The sequence below is a fragment of the Plectropomus leopardus genome, chromosome 2 (assembly GCF_026936395.1).
Source record: "Plectropomus leopardus strain MGB_pleo_1.0 chromosome 2, ASM2693639v1, whole genome shotgun sequence".
NCBI classification, from domain to species: domain Eukaryota; kingdom Metazoa; phylum Chordata; class Actinopteri; order Perciformes; family Serranidae; genus Plectropomus; species Plectropomus leopardus.
Window position 1 is genome coordinate 15,090,519 of NC_142177.1, and position 24,888 is coordinate 15,115,406.

Sequence of the window (24,888 nt, forward strand, 5' to 3'; positions counted from 1 at the left end):
TTGGTCATCCTGGTTGTTTTAAACGTGCTACATAAATAAAGTTGACTTGACTTGACTTGACTTGATGTCATCATGGATGGATTACTCATTGTTGGAATGTAACTAAGACATTTACTCAAGTGTTTTACTTATGAACAAATTAAGGTACTTGTACTTTACCTGAGTTTTCTCTGTGTATGCTACTTTACAGTTTGACTCCACTACATTTCAGAGAGTAATACTACACTCTATTTGAAAGCTTTAGTTAATAATTACTTTATAGATTTTGGCATTAAAAAAATGAGAAGAGTCTATAAAATATGATGCTTAGTTATAAATAACATTGCCAGTTTATACAAGTAAAGCTGATGGGATTAGTTGTTTTTTCCAATTAGCCAATTGACAGAAAATAAATAGCCAATTATTACAATTAAAAAATCTTTTAATAATCTTGTTCTTGGTTGTTTTGGGGTTTTTTTTTGGGGGGTGGGGGGGTTGCATTGGGTACCATTTCTAATACTTTAAGGACATTTTCCAGAATATACTAGAATTTACTTCAGTAACATTCCCAATGCAGAACTTTTGCTTGTAACAGAGTATTTGTGTTTTTTCTTAAGTAAAGGAATGGCATACCTCAGCCATCAGTGGAATTACTGAGTCCAAGTCCAAGTAACGTCACAATTCATTGAAATTAAAGTTTAAGACGACTTGCCGCTTTTTTTGATTTTGTCATTTCTAATGTCATTAACTTTATGACTGGAGTCTGACTCAATTTTAAGTCATGTGAATCAAGTCTACACCTCTGGCAGTGAGTGACCCATTTTAGTCAAGGCGAAAACCTTCATCTGAATAAATGATGTCAGGCATGAAAAAAACCACTACATCAATATACAGTTTATTTTTATTATTTACTCTTTTTTAAAGATTTAATAGCTTGTTTTTTTCAGATGTTTATATCTTACAATATCCTCAGATTCAGTCATTTGTAAAAACATTCATGAGGCATGTATAAAAAAACAGGGCATCACCAAGTAGACAGACCAATCCACACACTTCCTCAGACATATACATAAAAATGTATGCAATTGTCCCTATGTATTTTACACATACATATACACATTTATATATATAAAATCCACTTTAAAAGTGTTGGTTATTTGTTCAATTTGTGGTCGTAATTGGGGTTTTCTCTTTTCAATGTCATTATCATGAAAACTGGAGAAAAGTTCCATGTAGAAAAAGGAAAACTATGATCGCCTGTGGCAGTCTTTCACAGAAAGACCAGAGGAAGGCAAAAACGTAACTCAAGCCTACTCTGCCTCTACCAAACAAGGAAAAGAGCAGAATCACTCACTCCTTGGTACAAAAAGAAAGAGAAAAAAAATTAAGGTGTTTTACAACTGTGACAACATGTGTGTGCCTGCAGCATCTAACTCCAAGGTAGAGTCCAAAAATTCATTAGTTCTTCTTGCATCCTTCTATCTGGATGGTTGAGAGAGTCAAAATAAGCCACTACAGATCTTCTCTCAAGTTCCTATGGAGGAGTCCGAGAATCACGGGGGGCATTTAGCCCGGTAATTAAAGGCTCCACCATCGATCAAACATCAGATTTGATGATACTTAACTTGCTACCAAAACTTATAATCTTAGGGTAAATTCTCTAGTAACACCAGAATGGTTACAGATCAGAATCTGAACACTTGTGGACAAATCTGCTGAAAGCACTCTGGTCAAAGAGAAATGACAACATAAGCAAAGGGCAAAGAGACAATATACCCTTCAAAAGAAGCACATATCAACACCCCGACCAACTGAACAAAGGTGACAGAGAAAAGGGAAAATAAATACGAGTAAAGCAAATTAGAATATCAGCAGGGGTATGCCTGTCAAATCACACACAAGTCAAAAAAATAAAATATGCATTTGTTGGGATTAAGTCATAGCAGAACAACACTGCATTTAGCAATCTTAATGTTTTTCTCCTTTATATCGTCTCAGTGAGAGAAATATAAACACAAAGTCCCATTTTGATTGGCTTCTTCGTTTTACTTCTGCCAGAAGAGAGAAGTTCGTTGTGATTGTTGTGGGACAGGACGGGCTGTTCCAACCAGTTAATATTCTCTATCAAACGTCAAACAGCACTCCAGTTAAGTCCTTCAAAATTAATTGTCTCTTCAGTCCTTCTTCCTCTCTCCCTCTCTTTTATTGCCGTCCATTTCATGACAACAAAAAAGGAACTTTTGGGTGAAAAATTCCACAAAGTAAGTGTCTTCTACCACAGAGAAAGCAGCGGTAAACACTATCCTTACATACAAAAACAAGCCAGCAAAAGATCATAGCCTAATCCCTGTGGGTTTTATGTGTTAAATGATGAGAACTTGTATTACTTATTATTAATGTTTTGCAGTTCCTCAGTGGCAGACTTCACAGCTCTTGAAAATTACTAGATAATTGTTTGTACATTGTCATATAAAAAACTGAGTAGCTGAGGTGGAAGGAGCAAAGGAATAACTGGAGGAGAAAGGGATAGTGTAGTGGTGGACACAAACATACACAACAACAATATTCAAGCTGTGACACGGTGAGGGCAAGATCATGCTCCTGAGTCCATGTGTGAGCAAAACAGAGTGACAATTGAATGATGGAAGAAGGATACCAAGGACAGTGACATAAACGGACGTGAAGAGGGAGAGGGATGGAGGGACTGGTTAGGAAAAAGATCTGGACGAGGATGTAGTGATAGAGCGATGGATGAAACTAAAAGGCTAGCTCCACAGTCCTGCGTAGTTGCCGTGCAGGCCGGAACAGAGCGGTCCACCTGCTACAAACAGCTTGGTGCCAGAGTCGTCGTAGCAGTGGGTGTACACCGCGTTGGGGAAGGAATGAATGTCTGAGAAGTAACTCCTCCAAGTCTCATCGTGATTCTAAGCCGAAGAGGGAGAAAGGAAAAGTTATGAAAATGGAAATAATCAAGGCTACATTTTTGTCATGCATCTCCAGTGTAGCACTTCATCTTTTAAAAAGTTTATTGCTAATAGACAAAAAAAAAAAAAAAAGTGTACCAGCCAGCCTTTCCCTGTAGTGAGTTTGAGGATGCCATCTCCTGGGCACTTCCGGTACCCTCCAGCTGGATTCAAAGGGTTCTCCAGGAATCTCTGGGCCCTGATGTCGTAGAAGAGAAGGGAACCTTGGCCTGTGCCCACTGTCACAATGTGCTCGTAGAAACTCACTGAACGGATCCCTGCAATGACACAGATGTGTTAAATGCAAAGCTACTCAAAAGTAAACAGCAGTAGTTAAAAAGCAAACAACTTCAGGAGTAGTTTAAGGAGATCAGCTGCTCTCCCCTTGTGTTTTTAGCTTCTTATACCCTTTTTGCCACCAAAAGTAGTGTGTATATACAACACAGAGACACCCAACAAAAAGGGGATAGACTTCTTTCCCATTGTCTGTAAATCTAGATGACTATGGATTTGCGTTTTTTTTTCCTGGTGTTTCACATTCAATGTCACTTACAGGTGGGGTTGGGTACCGAAACCCAGTGCTACTATGGCAACAGTTCCTATTCAACTGGTACCTACTGGACCAAATCATGACGGAGCTATGGTGCCACATTAAGTGCACAGCGAGTGTGCAGATGAGAGAGAGAGAGGGAGAGCGTTTGTGTTGGATCTTATCACTAGTTGGAGCCAATAAATACTTGTGACTACTACAGAGTCATTTGACCTGGGCGTAAGTGTAGACTGCAGTCTTTCCCATTAAATAAAAATAGTCGGATGTTAGTGTTTTTTTTGTGCAGTGAAAGAAGGGCTTTCAGTTAGTTTACAGATCACTTACCGCTTCCTCTCTCTCTGGAATTGACTGACTTGATACTGTTTGTAGGCTGCCGTGGATCCAGAAAGGAAACATGGGCCTGAGAACCCACAGCATACACTGACCAGTCCTGTCCATATGCCAAACACACATTCTCTTTGCAGTGAGGCAGCTTGGTGGACAGTATCTGGAGGGAAACATACAATGTTGAACAGGAACCAAGTAAGGATGATGTACAGTACAGTATGATGTAAAGAACAATCCGTTCTCCAAATCGTGAATCCTACTCTGAAGTATGCAAAGAAAACTTATGATTACTAGTAGGGCTGAGTTTAAATATTTGATTAATCCAATTCAAAATGATCTTCACTTGAATGATCCGATATAGATTTGTAAAATCCAAGATCAATCTTTAAATATAGGCCTTATCCCACTGACGTGTGAAGCTTTAAACCTGTTTTTCTCGCCGGTAGTAAACAGGCCCCGGTGCTAAATTATCTAAGTATGCAATATTGAAAAGCTCCGACAAAAGCCGTTCTTTTATCTGTAACTGTAAGCTTACGTTATAACATTATGGTGTAATTTAATATCATGCTGCAGCCTCTCCTCCAACCATTGTCTGTGCATCGTGCTGCTCCTCGAAATACACAGACACACTAACAGAGTAAACACCAGAGCTGACAGGCCACGGTGGAGTCAGAGAAATGAAAATAACTCAAGCTGACAACTACTACGCTCGTTACTGTAAGTGCAATAAAACCTCCATGAGGACGAGCCAATACTTTATTAACACATCTGTTCCACAAGCATAAACTTGAAAACATGAAACCATGTAGAAAGGTAATAATATTTCAATATGCTGTGTTTGCAGTTTCTCTTCCACCAATGTCATATTTTACACGAGCACTGCAGGCAGAGGACAGGAGGAATGATACTGACTGCTCTGTTTTTCAATCATTCTAAACTTCACTCAGTGTTGTTATGTCAGAAATACAATTTATTTCATTAACAATTTACATTAGTTGCCAGTGAAATATTGACTTTGTATAGCGACATTGCAGTTTTAATATTATTGTTGCTAGTCTAGAAATATTCAGATACAAAGTAATAAATTCTAATCCTGGTCTGATTTAAACTTTTTTAAACTTACAGTATTATTTGTCTGAGAATCTCTTTCATATTTGAGCAAAAATTGTATTGTAACTGAAATATGCATAAAGACATTGTTATCGAACTCAATCGGGACCTTATGAATCAAAATAGAATCGATTTAGTAAATCAGTGGCAAAGCATACCCAGCCCTAATTACTATTTAAAGACTGTATTGTGATTTACCTTGCACAAGTTGTGCTCAGCTTTCCAGAGGTGGAAATAGCCATCCAAAGACACAGCACCCAGCTCCTGGGAAGGGTAAAATGACATGGGAAATTGGAAGTACATGACTAGGCTGAGGTGGGAGGTAGAAACAAGTAACACTGTGTCCCAAAAAATTAACCTTTTGCAAAAATTGTATGATACGTTTTTAACTATCAAATATTTTTACACTGTAGGATTGAAAAGAGGAAAAAAGCTATCAATATCTCTCTTTCCTTATACTGGCACCTTGTTAAATTAAGCCTCATAATTAACATTTCATGAGCAGCGCAATCAAATGGTTTCCTCAGCATTTACATCAGGATGAAAACTTACTTTATGGTTGTTGTTGAAGGCCAGAGCACGGACTTTACAGTTGTATGGGTTGGTGTACTCCTTCGGGATGTCCTTGAGGGCACGGTGGGAGATGTGGGCATATGAGGGTACTGCCTCCTCATTCTGACTGCGCTCTGCCTGGCTCATTACTTCCTCTGTCACCTCCCACAGGCCCATCGAGCCATCTCGGGACCCTGGATGTGTCAACATATAAGACATATCTTGATTTCTGCCAAGATTATAACGCACAAAACTCACAAAAGTGACATATAAACACAGGATTGTCACCAGGGTATGTAGAGGTTACTGATTTGTGCAGGCATGTAATGCTCACTGCCAGTGCTCAGTGTTCATTCATTCAACTTAGCCCATAAGAGAAAACTCACCAGAAACTGCCATGTTGTCACTGATCCATGCTATAGAGAAGATCCAGTCATTGTGACCTTCCTGAAAAACAAGTGGCTAATATGTTATGGCAAAAAAACTACTTTTACTCAACCTTGTGTGCTTTGGCTTCAATTACTAAACAACTAATGCTTAACAGTAACTGGAAAAGATTAACAAAATATATATCAAGGTAATAAAAATGGCAATTTCTAGATGCCAGTAAACCCAAACAGATCCAAACCACTCACATCTCCCACACAGACAGGGTCCAATGTGGGCAGCTGGTAGATGGCCAGGCTGTTGGGGTTGTCTCCTCCGGTGGCCAGCAGCGTTCTGGAGGGGTTGAGCTCAATAGCGTGGATCCCACAGCCCTGCTGGTCCAGCCGGGCGCGAGAGCCTCCTGTGGGATGGTAGTGCCTCCCAGACACCACTGAACCCACAACCCCTGAGCCTCCACCATTACACTCCCTGTCCTTCAGCATGGGAATGCGTGTTATTTGGCCTGTCAGGACATCAGCTACGAAAAGCTGCAGGTAAAGGAAGGAAAAACACTGAATTAGAATACCAGATTCAGGAGTTAAATTAAAATGACAACTAAGCCAGAATTATACAGATAAGTGTGTGTCCAGGAATCAGATTGGAACACCTGAGCAACTATTCATCCAACAGAAACATTTAAAGAAGTATTTCACTCAGGGCGCCTGCTGGCTCAGTGGATAGAGAGGGCGCCCCATGTAAAGAGGCTGTGCCCTCGCCACAGCGGTCGCCTGTTCGACTCCGGCCTCGGCCATTTGCTGCATGTCACCCCCTCTTGCTCTCCCCCTTTCACACTTGTGCTGTTCTATCAATTAAAGGCAAAAACTTAAAAAAAAAGAGAAGTATTTCACCAATGTAAAGAAGGACCTCACATAAAACGTGGACATCTCTACAGTAGAAAGACGCAAATACTTTTCAAATTGGTGCTACATGACCAGAGAAAACCGAGAAAAGGTTGTTTTTGCTCAGGAGGTAGAAAACTACAACCAGAATGCTATGCAGCTGTCATAATGTGGACTGGTTCGTGTGACACATTGGCAGCCACCCAGATCTTATATTACAGTTAAACAGTAAGCTAAAACATGTTTCTGAAAACATTTTGAGGTGAGAGGCCCGGTTATACTATTTAATTGGCTTTCGGTGCGAGTTTGAGAGACAGAGAGAGGGGCGGATGTGTCTCTTGATTTGCTGTATACTCTTTGATAACATGGTGGCGGTGGCAGGATTGGCAGCGATTGGCAGGCCATACGAAAATGTGGAAGTACAGCCTGTAGTTTGAGCAACAGCCCTGAGAGCCAGTGATACTCCTCTAAAATTACATCATTTGGAGGAGTTGCATCGGGAAGAGTAGTAGTAGTCTCGCATAGCCAGACCTATCTCGGGCAGTGCCAGCGCTAGAGAAAGCTCTGGCTGAGCCCATCATAATACCACACAATGGGAAAAAACCCATTTATTTTTTCTTTAAACCAATCACAAGTATCTTGGGCAGCACTAGGCCAAATATAGATTCATGGTGTTCTCGCAAAATAGTGTTGGGAGGGAAGGAACTGGTTTTGGTGAAACATTTTACACAGCAGGGAGGCAAGCCCTGGCATTAAATGACTAAATCCCAGCAAAAGAAAATGCACACAAAACATTAAATGATGTTCTCAGATAAGGAATTGCTTCACAGTAAATGGCAAAATGTCTCACTGCGTGCTGTGTATCACCATGCGACGCCTGTAGACCTACATCATCCTTCTTGAGGTCATCAAACTGGAAATCCTTATACATACACTTATAATTCTGTCACCTGTAAATCTGACACCTCAATGAATGTATGGGAATGCCCAACTAATAAATGCTGGTTTGTGACAAAATTACATCTCACCGTGTTGCACTTGGTCCCACACACCACCTGCCGGTGGTTGAGCCACTGTGAAGCAAACACCTTGTTGAGTCGCCCCAGGGAAAACTCCCTCTCCTTGAGGATGCCAGGGAGCCTGCCAGCTGCAAAGCCTCGAAGGCTCCGCTGGAGCCGCAACTCGTGCTGCTGTTGAGGTCTGAACTCCCGCCCCCGGAGAGCGCATACCACTGAGCGCCGACTGCACCACCACTGCTGGGCATGACGTGATGAAGAGGAAACACGGCTCCGCTTGTGTGGCGCCTGACACCAGCCCAGCTGAAGAAAGAAAGGGGCAAACTTCAAATTTCAGATTTTTTTTTTTTTTTATGGGAAGAGCATGACTTTTGTCAACATGTTTTTAAGAGACTATCAATAAGGGGGTGTAGCAGTACCAATTCATTTGGCGCAGGACATTTGGTATGTTGTATGACATCCTTCATTTGGTACACTCTGTGACCCAAACAATGAAATTCAATACATTCCATTAATGTCACCTACTTGCACTGGTGAGATAGAAATGAGATTTCCTGGAACGTTTTGGCAGTGCGCTGGTTGCTGTCTATCAGCTATGGCATGCTAGTCCGATTAGCCCATTTAGCTGAGTTAGTCAAGCTCAATGGACAATGGTTTGTGTCTAAATTCATACAGACCTTGCTCAGCTCAAGTCAAGTATGCCTGTGGAAACACTTCAAGCATTCCATTTACAGCAGCGTCACCCAAATGTGTCAATTAAACAGATTGAGACAAAACAGACTTGAAGGTGAGTCATTCTCCCCAAAGCTCTCTGGATTATAGAAAAAAACGCTGGCCAAGTTGTCAGGAGACTTGGTAGAGAGATGTAGCACGAGCCAAAGAAGAACCCATTGCATTTTGGAAAAAACCCAAATCACAGTGTAGATACACAAATTATTTTTCACTTTTGTAATATTGCATTATAGAGCATTTAGCCTTGGTGAATATCTGCGCTATGTCCCATTCTAGTATTTTTTTATTTTTTTCTTACTGAAAACATGTCAGTATTTGAGTGCCTTTACTCTTACCATCTTACATTGAATGTTTATAATTTCCTAATTCTTTTTTTTAATCTCCCTTCTTTTTTTTTTTTGCTTTCCCTGACATGCCGAAATGTGCTGAACCGTGTATATTGTGCATCATTACACCCCTCCTAACAATAATTATTATGTTTTGCACATAATTGTGGAGAAAGTAGCCTTTAATTAAGTTAATTCATGACATGAATTTATATAAATAAATAAATAAATCTTCAAATAATAAACAAACAAATTTAATCAGATCTTTTTCAGCTTTCAATACCACAAACTGTCGCTAAACTATACCCATCCCCCAGAGCCCTGCGCATTTATATCTGTAGCATGCTGGAACCGATTTAAGAGCTTTACTGGATCATAGGAGTATTACAGCAAAACCACACACATCCATTCAGCCGTGGACACTTCCTCAGGATGGGCCAATACAATACCAGTGCACACAAGAGCTCTGAATTTGATTTTGCTCAGGTGGGCCAGTAATGTTGTCTGTCTTTTGTAGAGGTTCTGACTACACCTATTGTTAGTCAGTGGACCTACTGGCTGCATTATCACTGGTCAAGAGCACAACAAAGCCTCTTTCTCACACAGACACACACACTAGAAGTGTATCAGCCGAATCACATTACGTACACCAGTCACAAGTTTGTCTGACAGTTCATTTAATCTTTGCAACATTAAGTGGCTTGTCATTGCTAACACTTTTATAGGAATTTCAAAATAAAACTTGGTCTGCGCAATTAAAGCTAGCTCACAGCAGAAGTGCAGCTTTTAGAAATGTTTTTCCACTTCATTGTTTAGGTTTATCATGTAGACTTATTTAAGTCTACAACAAAAACTAAAACACTATTACTGTAAAGAACTGCCATTTCCCACAATGGTACAATAATAGTATCTGGGAATCCTTTCAAATTACAGTGTTAACAGAAACTGACAGCGCAGCAAGCCTTTAAATTAAGGGGGGCCGAGCTTTTTTGAATGGGGGCCATATTAGATAATGTGAAAATACCCCAGGGCCATCTGCTATAAAAAAATGAATCACATACAAATGACAAATGACAATGCAACTGTTTCATCTTTAAATGAAAAAGTGTTCAACTTTCCAAAGCTCCTGAAAATAATTGAGTTTTCGATTCCCGAACAGCTGATCAGAATGAGCTTAATCAACTCAGGTTCAGCCTGCAGGAAGCATGGTCACAGTGAGCACAAAAAGCCATTATGAGTGGAGTGCGGATAACATGATTCACAATGACAAAGAGCGGAGTTAAAAGCAGAGCCATATATTTCACTCCAGCCGAATTTGAGATTTTAATGACTGCATATGCAGAACATAAACATATCTTCAAAAAATGGCATGGGAAAATATTGCAGAGTGTGTTAATGCAGTTTTAAATACTATTAAGTTTCAAAAGTTCACTCATTCATCAATCACTTTCACAAAATAATGGCCAGCCAGTGACGTTTCTTATTTCCGGGTAAGAACCAACTGAAACACTACTTTCTAATTGAAAACTGGATGATATTAAGTATGAATTCAGTATATTTCAGTATTACTATAGACCTCTTTTCACTATCTTTTCAACGACCTACAGTGCTATCACAACATCTACGAGCCACAAATCACACATTTTAACATTTTGCCCATTCGTTGGCTTGTAGGTTGAAAGATATTGACTAGTATTGATATTTCCTCAAAGTTAATACACAAAGGCATCATTTCAAAGCATGTAATGTTTCTTTTTTATATATATATATATATATATATATATATATATATATATATATATATATATATATATATATGGGGGCTTTTTGGCCTTTAATGGATAGGACAGAGTAAGTGTGAAAGGGGTAAAGAGAGGGGACGACATGCAATATATATATATATATATATAAAAACAATGTTCATGTATTGTAATACAATTTGCTTTATCCTCTTATGATTGTGCAAATCCACGATGTGTAATATTGATGTATGTGGGCGGTATTAGGTAACTACTTGTTTGCTGTCCATCATCTGTCTATGAAAACACATTAGTTCTGCCTGTGTAATTCCTATATGATGCATGTCTACAAACTGCCATCATGCGGTGTATAGGAAAAAAATGCAAAGTGATCTTGCTTGATTAACCAAAATTGTGTTAATCATATAGTATATTTTGAAAGGCAAGCTGAGGGCTGTTTGAAATTGGTCTGCGGGCCACTACTGTCTATACTAAAAAAAATTTGCACAAAATCTTTTGATTCTTCAAACTGAAAGTACCAGAAACATTTGAATTTACATCAGAATAAAGTTACAACTGTTGCTGGTGATTATCAATGCATGTGCAAGTTAATTATAGCCATCATAAGTTGTGCAACACTAGTGGGGCAGAGAATACATACACACACATACATACATACACATATTGCCCGGACCTCACAGGAATCTGTGGTGCTATGTGTTATGCTGCTGCCATTTGTTATCCTGTGATGTTTGATGGTTATTTATGATAAGTGCTTAACACATCTGTTGATATCATTATGACGTATAATAGTATCCTTGCATGCCCGAGACATGCCTTGACATAACGTTACAATGCAGTAAAGCAGGTCGTACAGTGTCTTTGAGGCAGAGCTAATAATACTGCCATCCTACGTCTGGTCTCAGCCAAAGCTTATACTGTGGTGTCAACAACTGGGCCCAGGACTGATTGTACTGGGAAGATGTTCGCGCTGGGTGATGATAAATGTTGCCTGTCAATTCAGCAGAGGTCCAATCATTTGTCTTGGACAGGCCGGTTGCTCTGTGAATTAGCTCTAACGTTTGCGCTAACGTTAACGTAAGCTAAATCGCTGCTATTAAGGCTAATAAATACATACAAGACAAAATCAGCTTTGGGTGATAATTGACGCTATTCAAAAATGTGGCTCGGGGTGACAAGTGATGACCCCAACTGAACAAGAGACTGTCCGTGTTAGTGACCAACGAAAACGTTAAATTAATCGTAATTACAATTAAAAGACTGCCATAACGAAATGAGGTGGCTAGCAATTTGGCTAACGCCAACCTAGCTGTCGTACTGATAACGGACTTCCGTTGGATAACGCCATGCTAATATTAGCTGGTTCTGACTTTCAAATAGAAACACACTGTAATGCTGTTTAAACAAGACCACAATTGTTAATATACGGTTTATGTTGTGCCCATATATTTCAATATATTATGGTGGTTAGTTTGTTAAAATGTCATCCATACTATTTCCCTGACAGGTCTTTTATCAGCTAAACCTGGCTAGCCCTGTGCTAGTTAGCATGCAAACAAAACTGACTAGCTTCAGCTAGCTAACATGGATCAGCACCGGTTTCCGCCTACCTGTTGTTGGTCCTTGGGCTCTCCTGCCTTCCTTTTCCTGCTAACTGTTTTTCTCGCCATAATCTGATACACACAGTTCCCTCACCCACATGGAGGGTAAAAGTGACGCTGGACACTGGATCATATAATGGCGATATGCTATTTAGTTCCTTGGCCCTCGCTGGCAGCGTCCGACGACGAGGAAGGGCGATCACATACGGGAGAGGTTGGTCAGTCGCTTGTTGGGATTGCCGCCGACGTACTGTCACTAGCTTGCCTTCTACGCTCCCGAATAATACTACAATCTGGTCGTACTCCCTTATCAGTTTCGACAACGTCGCTAACTGCTGCCAGAGGGTTCACACACTCTTTTTTTTCCTGCCAAGTCGCGTCAGCAACGGCGAAAGCATTGAGCAGCGCGCAGCCGCACTCAAATTAAACATCAACAAAAACAAGGTCGTACGTGAACGCGGGCGTCTTGCGTGCTCGTTCACGTCAACAGCGTGAGATCATTGATCAGATGATTCTGTTTTCTCTCTGCTTAAAGGGCATATCATTTTGTTTTAGTGCCAAAATCGAGAGTAAAATCGGCTAAGTATATTCAAAATGCACAAATGTGGATTTAATAATTGTAAGCCTTTATTTTTTAAATAGAATCTCAGGCAATGTATAAACAAATCATAAACTATTAAGCCTGTGCTCTGTTAAAAACGCAGTGTTGTTATATGACTGTCAGATTAACAAAAATAAATTTGATATAATCTGAGTTGAACTTTATTGGGCTGTGCTTTGTCAGTTATTTATGACACTGCTGCTTGCATGTTTACAATTGACTCTGAGTAGTCACCAGGATATTTTCAGGTTAAAGGAAAGAAATAATAAATCTATATATCACAAATTCACCAGTGAGCTAGCCTACTGGATCTTGAAGTTGTCTATAATTTGCCTGCGCACAAAGACATGGTTGACATGGGAATCTGAAATAATACAGATGACTGGGCACCATGTAGGACCTCAGCTCAGGTCTGGTGAAAGACATTATACATGCCTTTGCAATCCTTTTTATTAACCCTGGTGTGCTCAGGCGGACCAAATATGGCCCCTTCCTCTGATGCATAATTGTCTTTTTTTGCTGACTAGGCCAAACAGTTAGATGTTTCCAGTTGCCACTGACAATACCTGGATAGACATTCATCTGTATTGTTGCTGTAAACTGAAGAGAGAGAGAGAGAGAAAAACTGCACTTGTTGTAGAGGAGAGAAAATGTGGAGCAGGAGAGCGGTACTTCCTCACCAGCCACAGGTCAACACATCTAATATATGTTATGACCATACTTGAGAAAATTAGGAAATTAAGCTCAAAAAGCAACAACAGCAACGATCAACAGTCTAACCACTGAAAAGATGTGCACATTTAATTGTGTGGATTTTCCAAAAAAAGGAAATTGAACATTTTGCAAATCACATTTCAGGAGCTCGGGAAAGAACACTCAACTCAGCCACCTCTTATTATACCATTAAAATATTTCAATATTCATTCGATTCATTAGCGCCCCGTGTTCAATAATGCAGGTGGATCTGATATATAAACCCTTTAACACGACGCCTTAAATAATGAGAACATAGTCGCATTTCATCTCCACACAACTAGGAGATCGTAACAAAAGCAGGAGGAGGCATTGATGGAGGAGGTCCAGAGGCTGTCAGAGGAGAGGCAAGTGAACATCAACTTGCTTTATGTATGATTAGGGAAACCCCTCTCGAGTTATGTAAGGCGACATTAATACCACTTATTTGTCTGTAAAAGCGTACTTTTCTTCTTTGTCACAGTAAATCAAAAAGGCAATTCAAAAACAGAAGTGGGGGTAAAAAAACACATATTTGTGATCACACTGTCAACCACATATCAGACAAAACAATGGTCTGAACAAAGATATTGGTTCTAACATGACACATTGCTGGTGTCATGTATTTTGCCTGTAAAAAGGCAGGTCCTACCTCCAAAAATAGTAAAAAGGAGGACATGATGTACATGATTCATGATATGTGTCACCTACTGGGATGTTAGTTGTTTTCCGGATGCTTGCAAATTCACTGCAAGCATCCCAGAAGACTTAAGTTATCACGAGCGTGTGCTCATTCAAGTAAAATTATGTCTGTATTGGAAATTAACCACACTATAAATTAGTCAAACCAGGGGTTGTTCTATAATAGATTGGTGGTTAGGACATTTCTTTTTGCAGTTGTGAAACACGGGACAAAGTACCCGACTTGCTCCAAGCAAAATGCCAGTTCTCCAAATTACATTTTGCCAACTTTAAGCCCATAATCTGTTGCACTGCCTCTCACAATCCCCATCATTACTACAGATTATGAACATTTCTGCCATCTTTGCCTTTGCTGCAACTGAGTAGACATGTTTTTTTTTTTTAAACATAGTATGGAACTCAGACACATACTATAAAAATAAAAGATCCTGGCCTTCTTTTAAACAACTACACCCAATCAATATATGGGAAAATGCTTTGAACATGTGGTGACTGAAATGTTTTTACTTGCCATTTTAAACTGCGGAGATGGCGACACACCTAAAATCAAGATGAACGCTCATTTCATATTACACATGAGAAAAAAAAGAAGTGGACAAGTCAACAAACCAAAGTCATGTTTCAAAAGATTTTGTGGCATGAATTCCAATAACAGAGAATAAATGATGGAGATCACTGAAATCAAACATTTTCTAGTTACATCCGAAATTTCTAGCGAGGCTCCAAGACCATTCCTTACCTCCCGACAATTACTTGAGGCTCAAAGTGCCAGTCAACAGTCACACAATATGAAATGTCTCTATTGCACTGTGATGTGGCTGCAAAAGCAACCCTCACTTATATCATTTCTTTGTTTTGAAACGACTCACGCTTTTCCAGTCTGCAAACAGAAGTCCATGACAGTTAAAAGCGTCACTTTTGTGAGTGTACATATCTTACATTATCATATCAAACTCTTTATCTGTAAATGAATGTATCAGTGTACTATTTTAAATAAGACGATAATAATGAAACGTGTGTGTGCCTGTGCAGTATGTGTGACACATCGGTGCCAGTGGGTTGTGGGAGATTTCTGATTTCCTACAGAGGAACTTTCCCCATTACTCCCCAATCCTCTAACAGGCCATTCCAGTGCAGGTCAGAGAGCATACTGGGGCAGCAGTATCTCTTATTCTCTCATGCTCTGAGTTACGAAGAATTTATTATGCCGTTCCTAAGACAGAAATCAAAGAAATGGAATCTTCAAAGTGACATGAAAAAGTGCCCAAATGAACAGAAAAAAACAGACATGAATGAATGAAAGAATAAAGTAGAACAGAACTAGGTGCAGAGCACCAGAGCAGAGAGGGCACTTCTTGAGAGTCAGTTGTCTGTCTGGCGCCTGGGCCATTTTTTTTAACATTTTTTTTTGTCTTTTTGACTTTTAATGTTAGTTGGTTCAGTTTGTAGAGAGCCTCCTTAAGGCCCCTGATCCCCTCCACCATTTAGTAGGTCTGCACAGAGCAGTGGAAGATGGCAGCTTAGTCTTTTGGGAGTTTCAAGAGTTCAAACTGGTCTTTCTTTGATGTACCCACAGCGTGACTAGCTCCCCATTCGGTCCTGCAGCTTTGTCGACAGTCGGATAACACTTGCAAGTGGAAGCAAATCAGAACGCCATCAAAACACCACAGCCCATTTCTTCCAGTTTTTCCTTTCTAGCTCAGTCATTCTTCCCATTCTTGAATACTCTTGCAGTAAAAAATCCTGGATCCTAACCCCGGGGTTTCTTAGAAAAACAATAAGAAAAAAAAAACACCACCATGAAGTACTGTTACGCTTTGACCCCCTCCACTCTAGGCACACAGTCTTTGAGAAGTGCTGAGACACAATACGTTTTAGCACAGAGAGAGAAATACAACTGTCTCACAGCTGTCCCTCTAACAGCCGAGGCAAGGGCAGGGCATGGTGTGATAGGGTAGGCAGAGGGAAAGGGGCTGTGTTGGGTAGTAGCGGGAGGCAAGCCCTGGGCCAGGCTTTGGTTGGCTGGTTGGCGTGGCTCAGCTTGCTGCTGCCCGAGCCATCAGGTCCTCTAGAGCCTTGTCCTGATCATTGTTGTGGACGAGCAACACCTCTTTGATGGCGTCCCGCTGAAACCCCATTTCACCAAATCTTGACATTAGCTCAAGGAACTGCAACGCCTGCGAAGGATGAAAATACATTAGTTAATAAATAAAGATACTATGGACAGGGTTCCCGCAGGTTTTTAGGGACAAAATTTCAAAAATCTCTATTCAAACATAATTTTAGCTAGCTGGCTTACATGAAGGGAGAGACAGATTGTGGGGAGAAAATGAAGAAATGTACGAGATGGTAAACACTTCACTGTAACACATTGATGCATATTAGAGCTACGTTACGTAAACAGCTACAGAAAATAAATTTCTCATTATGTTACGTGACCTGGAAGGTTATCCACAGAAGATAACTGCAATAATTTCAATACACAATACAAAATTCAATGACTTTTGCAAAACTTTCAATGATTTTTTTTACTAATTCCATGACTTTTCCAGACCTAGAAAATGTGTTTGTGAAATTCCACAAGTTTCAAAAGGTTTTCCATGACCATGGAAACCCTGTATAATTACATAATCTATCAGTGTCATCAACTGACTATATGCTATTTTATCAATTCCTGTTCTTCGATGCCGGCGTGGTTTTCTCCAAGTTACACCTTGCACAAATATTAAGTCAAACTTATGTTTCTGTGCTGCTGGAAATTTGCAAGAAGGAGTCGTGGTGGAGAGAAAGAACGGGCCAAAACGCTGCTTCATTTCTTGAGGAAAGATAACAGGTGTTGTTTGTAATATCTGTAAAATTTCAAATAAGGGTGGGGACACCAGAATTATGCTGAAACATCTCTCCTCACAGCATGAGCTCGAATTCCAGAAATGCCATGTATGTGACACTTAACACACAAGTACCACTGCCTCGAAATAGAGCAGAACATCCATTACCGAGGGTATCAATCATTTAAATTTCACTCGGGATCAATAAAGTACCTATCTATCTATCTAAATATCCTGTTATCATAACATTAGTGCCACGCTGCATCACATGCATTTTTGTTCTCTGTTTCTGCACTGTGTTTGGACTCAGAGATTATAAAAATGCTGAAATGACACTAAAAAGCTGTAAAGGCCTCCTTTTTTTTCAAGCTGAAAATTGATCAGGAATCACTAAGGGAATCAATAAAGAATGTGACTGATGAGCACAATTGATAATGGAAACAGTGAATACAATTTATCAGTTCCAATTCCCAATTTCTAACTGATTCACGTACAAACAAAATGCATCTTCTTGAGGTGGTGAATGCATGGAAAATTATACAAACCTTTTCCTCTGAGCACTGGTACATCTCTAAACATTCCTCCACTGCACTTGCATCGAAGCCCCGCTCACACAGACGCCCATGGACAAACAGGTAATCCAGTACCTGTGACAAGCAATAAGTACATGTTTATAATGCATTTGCACTGGACATCATATTGTTTATAAAGTTAGAGTTAGAAATTACATAAAAGACCAATGAGGTTTTTCATTTTGACAAAACAATAAAAGATCATATTGTGAGTTGAAATCAATTGTTTATGGTCTGCAGGGTTTATTTTTTGTTCTCTCTTTGCTGTATGTGCCTTGCATTTTAAACAGGCCAAATGCTAGTTATAACTGAAAACCAGCCGGCATCAAATCCATAGAACTCGTTTTTATTTTGCTTTTATTTCATCCTACATCGACTGCTATAGATATCATATTTATGTGGCCATGGTTTGATAGGTCATATTGTTTAATAATAGCTGCACAGAAGACAGACACTGATCTATTCTCATATCTTTGGAGACAACTGAAAGTGTGATGAACAACTTTATTTTACAAGGCTGTATTTACAGAAGTACTGCAATAACGCTTTTCTGAACACAATTTAGGGTAACAACACATTTTCATGGACAAAATTTCTAAACTTTTCCATGACTTTGCGAGGACCATTAATAAGATATTTTTTCTTCTTGTCCCACTCCCAGCGTTTTTCAAACACATCAGATCCAAACTAATTTTAGGAGGCTGGCATACATGAAGAGAATGACTGAAAATGAATTAACGTGTGTGACTGTAAGCAAAGCATCACACATGGACACAGTGTAGCTACGTAATGCTGAAAGCTACAGAAAATAAATTTGCCGTTGTCATTATGTAAAGTTATCCATGAAAGATAAGTTTAATAGTTTAATTATTTCCATCGCTTTTCCAAAAGTTTCAATGATTTTTACTAATTACATGACTTTTCCAGACCTGGAAAATATGATTATGAAATTCCATGACTTTTTCAGGTTTTTCATGACCATTGGAAACCTGACAATTACACAAAAACATAAACAATGAACTGCTAAGCATGTCAAACAGAGGCTATGCTAGGACTCCAGATTTCTGCGGACTGGGGTGAGAGGGAGTCCCACCTGCTCCACGTTCTGCCCTTGTCTCTGCATGGCCCGTAGGACACCCTCGTAAGAGTAACCCATGCCCACCAGGGTTTCCACACACTGACGCTCGCTGGGGGTCATGCTGAGCAGGGCTCCGCCACACGGCAGACCAGCAGTTCCTGACCCTGGGTTGGTCTACAGTAAAAACAAATTTGTGTGAATGTCAATGAGGTCTCCGAGGTTCCTTATTTATTTTAAAACTGGATCATCTACGTCACAATACCTCACACAGTCTATACACACTATTAGTCAAGTATGCAGTATGTGATCTCATGCTCACCGGTTTTGGTGCACCACTCTTGGTGTGACTGGTTGGCTCAGGAGCAACAATAACTTGGGTCTTGGGTATGGTCGGAGGGCTGCCATTGGGTAGGCTCTGTCGGGGAGCGGGGGTCGGGACAGGTGCAGGGACTGGACTGTACCTCACTGGCTCTGGGTCACCAGAATCAGAGAGCTTGGGAAAAGTGAGAGATCGGATGTTACAGGGTCGATCATCTGCGTCAAACCCCGTTCTCCCAGGCTGCCCAACTCTGTCCATGTCCAGCAAGACCAACCCGTTGGGTTTATGAGTAAAACCAGGTTTAGCTGTGATGCTGGTGTTGGTGCTGGGAGGTGACGGGCTGTTTCCGCGTGACCCTATCTGGGAAACTTCTGGTGGGGAAACAGAGGGAGGAGGTTGAGGTTGGGGCTGGCTCTGGAGGATGTTTCTGAGCTCCTCCTTATCGTCCAAAGTTTTGAGCTCCAGCTTGTCAAATGGGTCCTCCTCCCGCTCAAAGTCAGCGAGGTTGAGGCTGTGCAGCTGGGGTGTGCTAGGCTGGGTTTTCCTGGGGCCAAGGCTTGGGGCAGGCAGTGGAGTAAGGATGGCATTATGGCTCAGGCCTGCCAGGACAGGGTTCAGTGCTGGTGGTAGAAGGTCCTGGTCCTCTGCAGCAGACCGGGGTTTCGCGCCTCCAGCGCCATCAATGTCTTGGGCCTGTGCCAAACACTCCCTGCTCTCTGCCTCCTGCTTGGCTGCTGCCTCCTCAGCTCTGGCTTCTGCTGCTCTGGCCTCAGCCAATTCAACCCCCCACCTCACACTACGCCTCTCCAGAGAAAAGTCATACTGTTGAGACCGAAGTGTGAGAAAGAATAGGGGTGATGGGTGAAGAGGGCACATGGAGTGACAGAAAAAAAACAAGAATAATTATAAGAACCACATGTCATTTCAACTGCAGCTGAAGAGATTAAACAATTAAAGACACAACGTAATTAGAATCAACACCAAATTTGAGAAGGACAAAAGTGTTTCAATGTTTTACAGCAAGTAGACCCCATCCCTAAAAACGACCAAAATAACTTCTTGTCATTCTACTTACAGCATGTCCTTGACTACACCTCTTTGATTACATATGACTAAAAACATAAAGTTGATAACACAGGACAGAGGTAGAGCCTGTAATGATCAGTGCCATAATATTGTAGGTCAGGACAGCACAGTTAAGCCCTGCTCGGAAGATGCTGCGGAGATGCATTTAAGTGCAGCGTATTAGCTGACACTAGTGCAAAATCAACATATTTCCACTGTCTGACTGACCTGTGAGTCCACGAGCAAAGAGCCACAGTCTGGTAGACAGAAACCAACAGGCAGCCCCACTTTGGCTGGGCAGCGGAATTTGTCATTGATCTTGAAGGGAACATCATCAAGGTAGCTGATGGGTCCTGTGTACACAAAACAAACCAAACAAAGATAAAAGGAAGCATATATATATATATATATATATATATATATATATATATATATATATATATATATATATATATATATATATATATATAGACACTGTAACTACAGGCACGAGAATATCTTAAACCTACACTTCACCCACAACTTAACATCAGTGAAGTCAAACAATGAAACAAAAAAATAGTCAAAAATAGGTCCTCACCATTGTTGTATGCATCTGATCCAGACTTCCTCGCAGCCATTTAGAGACTGAAAACAGACACGAGTATGCCAGGTGTAAAGTTAGAGAGCAGGAGTTCCAGTTTTTTTTTTTTTTAATATCTAGAGTTGATATTTACATGGCATATGTTAAGGCATCTTAAAAATACACGATGATGCAACAGCGTGAAAACAGCACTAAGTGAATTTCCCCCAGCTTTTCTTTGATATGACGTTACATCTGACACAGTAGTTTATATTTTACATGTCTTTCTCTGAGCTCTGAAACTGGCCCCACAGAACAGTTTTAATCAGTTTTAATCAAAGCATAAGAGCACTGACACTGTATCACATGATAATGCTAATTGTTTATAATTGTTTGAAATTCTTCACAATCCTACTGGCTTTGTACATTCTGCTGCTTTGCATCTCAAGTCACATAATCCCGTTATTTGGTCATGCCGTGCAACAAAGGCTGACATTCTCAACACAGAGAAGCCACTGTTTTCACATCCGCTGAACACAGAACTCTGATCTTTGTGCTGGTATGAACAAAATAAAAGATTTCATCCACTTAAATAGCTGAAAAGGACTATCTAATAATGAAAAGTACTTGAAGCTTCAATAAGCTATAATTAAAAGAAACACTGAATCAAATGCCACGCTGATATATGATTATTTTGCTAGTATTGTCTACAGTGCTGAAAATCAACACCCAACTCAATAGCTGTTTGCATTTGTGTGCTTGCTCATTTGATTAAATCCCAATCTCAACAATCCCCGCCTATATGAGAAAACAGACAGTCATTTCCAAAAAACAAACTCACACAAGCTTAGTGTAGCCAACATTACCCACCAACCACAAAATAGCACTGAGATAAAGAAAATGAATGGCTGGTGAAGAAAAATTAACATCTAGCAAGCCAAAGAGAGACAGATAATTTTCTCAAATTACAGCATCAGGATGACTGGGTTACTCAGTGTCTACTGTCTAATGTTCTTTTTTTAAAATATTTTCTTAAAATTACCTATAAAATCAATCGAGCATTTGTCTTAATTGACTGTAAAACACCAGAGCATACAGTTATGGTGATCATCAAAATTATTTTCAAAAATTTGCTTAAAGAAACAGATAACCAAATAGTACAATGTTGTTACCCAGTTTACAGAAATGGCTTAACCTTTCTTTATTTATGATTTAAATTCACTTAGACATTAACATAGTCATTTAAACTTACAAATGAACACTTCCACTAATTACCAGTAAAATTTACTATGTTTTAATAAAGGATTCCCCATAGCGAGACAAACAACGGGTGTCTAAGGAGCATAAAATATGGCTATGGGATTCATTACTGCCCAGTTGTAATAAAGTTTTCTTGGCAGAAAAACAATGTTATCAATCCAGATATCTGTTCTTCTGGGAATATTGCTTCATTAAGCGCTTCCTGCTTAAAATAAACAATGATCAGCAATACACAGTAGTATGTAACACACTGCAATCTGCTGAATAATAAAAGCACCAGCCAGTAAACCCCCGTTATATCTAAGATGGTAAAAAAAAAGCAGCACAATTAAACACATCTATGTCAAAATGCCAAATACAAGCAGGTTGCCTGTACTACACTAAGCTGGGAGTTGTAACCCAATTTTAAGTTTAGGCATCATGCTTGAATGGACTGTACTCTCTCTGGATAATCATGTATAGCCGTGGAAATGGGCCACACATGACCAAGAGATGAACAGGAGGTACTTCCTTATCAGATTTCTTTTAACTTCAATCTGCCTTTAACTAAGCAGTTGCCTAAATGCCTACTTGGTTGTTTTTATTTCAGTGTGTTAATGTTATATAACACCCTTTCACCACAACTTCACCTGCGTAGCTAACAACTTACGAGAGCAACTTAGAGTGCAGTTGGAGTTAAAATATTTCAGATATCAGCGACAACAGCACTTGACAACTCGCCTAGCTATTTGATTAGCTATTAATTGGGAGCTGAACTGCGTATAACTTTACACGATAATGAAAGTATCGCAGTAACTATCACACATGAGGCAAGTTTATGCTAGATAGCAAATATCAAAGCTCCCAGCTGTTGCTCGCAAAATTGCCAGCAGTCACACTGCAATCATGGATGTATTACCAATGATTTGGTACGATAAAATATACTGATGAGCTAGAGCTGATTAGCTAAGTTTTGATGGAGTTAACTAGCAACAAGCTAAGCTATTATCTTTTGATACTGCTAGCTTAACATGCTAACAGAGAACATAACGTACAGTGACAGTTATGCTAAGAAGTCAACCCCCGGTTTGACATTAGTTGGTGTCGACTAAATATTAATGTCGGATAAATTAATTCACTATCAGCTACCACTAACCGCTGGCTAATGTTTCTTGGGGTAAAGCTACCGTCCATGCTAATACGCTTTGCTCCGCCAGTGGCCTGTCTGTAATGTTATGTGGCTGGATAAGACAGACCGCTGTCTCTGCTGCCACCGCCCCTGAAACTAAACTGAGCTCACACATAAAACAGACTCCTCTCACCTTTATCAGCTCCGTCTTGTTCTTTCAAAATCCAAACGACGTCTTGTCGGGGTGGCACTCAGATTTAAACTACTCTCCGAATGAGTTTTATTTATACTGAAATCTCTTTCCTGCTTCAGCGTGGGACGCCATCTTGATTTGTCAAGCTCCCTTCCACTGGTTCCTGTCTGACGTCACTCACCTACATGACGTCAGAAAATCGCAACACTACATCCAGCTGTGTGAGTCAGTGTTGTTGTTGATGGTTGGTGCCGTTTTTAAAGAAAATATAGCAAAAACAATGTTTCTCATAGGTTTTCTTTCAAATGTCTTTTTATTCATTGGAAATATTAAATAAAACAATAACTGTACAAAGATATTTTTCCCCCAAACAACATTTACCTGCATCACAACACATCCATCTCATCAAAACACAACCAAACACACAGATACCCACAGAACACAGATTCCGAATTATCTACAGATAAACTAAAACAGAAAGGAAAAAATAAAGAAATAAAATAATAATATTAATAGAAGTAATAGTAATGATAAATCATATGTTGTTTTTTTTAAATAATGATGTAGCATTATACAACAAAATGTATTTACTGTTCCCTGAATTTGATTCATGAAAGGAAAACAAGAAGCATACGCAACATTTTATAACAGAGTGCTACTTTGGGAAAATATTTTAAAAAACAAATGGTAATGAAAGCGTGTTCATTTAAACTAATCTAAATACAATGTTAATAAAAAGAAGTGCAAATTGAATTTATTTGTTTTTTTTGTTTGTTTTTTTGGGGGGGGGTTTACCATTACTGTTATTGCATGCATGCTATTGTATGTAACTTTGATATTGTCTCTTTTCTTCTTCTTTTTCCTTACTAAAAGCCTAACTAGGGACAGGAGTTGGAAACTAGTAATAGCTATAATCTCTATTTGTGAAACATCAGTTATTACAGTTTGTTTGTAACAGGCTGAAGTTGTACTGTGGTTATTTGCTTCGTCTCTATCAAATACATGATACAAATAAACAAATAAATAAATAAATATTGTAGCCTAATATTTTAGAAAAACAGAAAGAGACTGGCCCGTGATAATAATGGTAAGGGCAGCCTAATCACACGAAATCCAGTCATCAAACTGGGGAAAACATTAAATTGCCTTTAAACTGCCTCACATCAATTTCAATGTTGCCCTTTAATTCTATTATCTCCAGTAGGCTGTTTTCTTGGGGAGTGTGTAACCTACTGTCCTGTAACTATGTTAAAATTAACTTAACAAAGGGACAGGGATAGGCTACATTTCTGTGGTTGTGCTCGTCCCTGTGATGTGATCAAAGACTGAGTGACAGAGCAGCATTCCTTACTTCCAATTCTGAACCTAATGTTAGCTGATTTATGTCCTTTCCACGCTGAAAATAAGTGTAGTGTAAATGTCATTCACTACTTAGGCCCACATAGTTAAGTTTTTAACAGAAATAAAACAGTCAAACTATGGAAATACTGTATCTTTATCTATTTTAAAATGATAGCAGAAAATTATCCTAATGATGTAATCAATTCTGCTATAAAGATGAGGGGTAAAACAAATCTATTCAGATAAGCCACCCATTGTTGTCAGAACAAATTATGATAAACTAAAGGTGCTAGCAGCAGGTCATGTCATGTGATCTGATCAACTTTTCCATGAACTCACTACAGCA

At 39.6% G+C, this 24,888-nt stretch overlaps 2 protein-coding genes across 2 annotated transcripts; both read right to left on the reverse strand.

Moving 5' to 3' along the window:
• Positions 1–868: 868 nt before the first annotated feature.
• On the reverse strand, positions 869–12,635 carry dcaf12 (DDB1 and CUL4 associated factor 12). The gene is made up of 9 exons (XM_042501941.2): positions 12,191–12,635; positions 7,775–8,065; positions 6,117–6,395; positions 5,868–5,928; positions 5,482–5,675; positions 5,128–5,193; positions 3,817–3,979; positions 3,042–3,220; positions 869–2,903 (listed from the first exon to the last, which is right to left on the reverse strand). Exons 1-9 carry the CDS (start codon positions 12,248–12,250, stop codon positions 2,745–2,747), a joined length of 1,452 nt encoding a protein of 483 aa, XP_042357875.1. The 5' UTR covers positions 12,251–12,635; the 3' UTR covers positions 869–2,744.
• Positions 12,636–13,551: 916 nt separating this feature from the next.
• Positions 13,552–23,367, reverse strand: ubap1 (ubiquitin associated protein 1). Its single transcript, XM_042501953.2, has 7 exons — positions 23,202–23,367; positions 20,659–20,705; positions 20,307–20,431; positions 19,014–19,835; positions 18,710–18,868; positions 17,590–17,691; positions 13,552–16,393 (listed from the first exon to the last, which is right to left on the reverse strand). The coding sequence occupies exons 2-7, from the start codon at positions 20,696–20,698 to the stop codon at positions 16,253–16,255; spliced, it is 1,389 nt and encodes a 462-aa protein (XP_042357887.2). The 5' UTR covers positions 20,699–20,705; positions 23,202–23,367; the 3' UTR covers positions 13,552–16,252.
• Between the last annotated feature and the right edge of the window lie 1,521 nt (positions 23,368–24,888).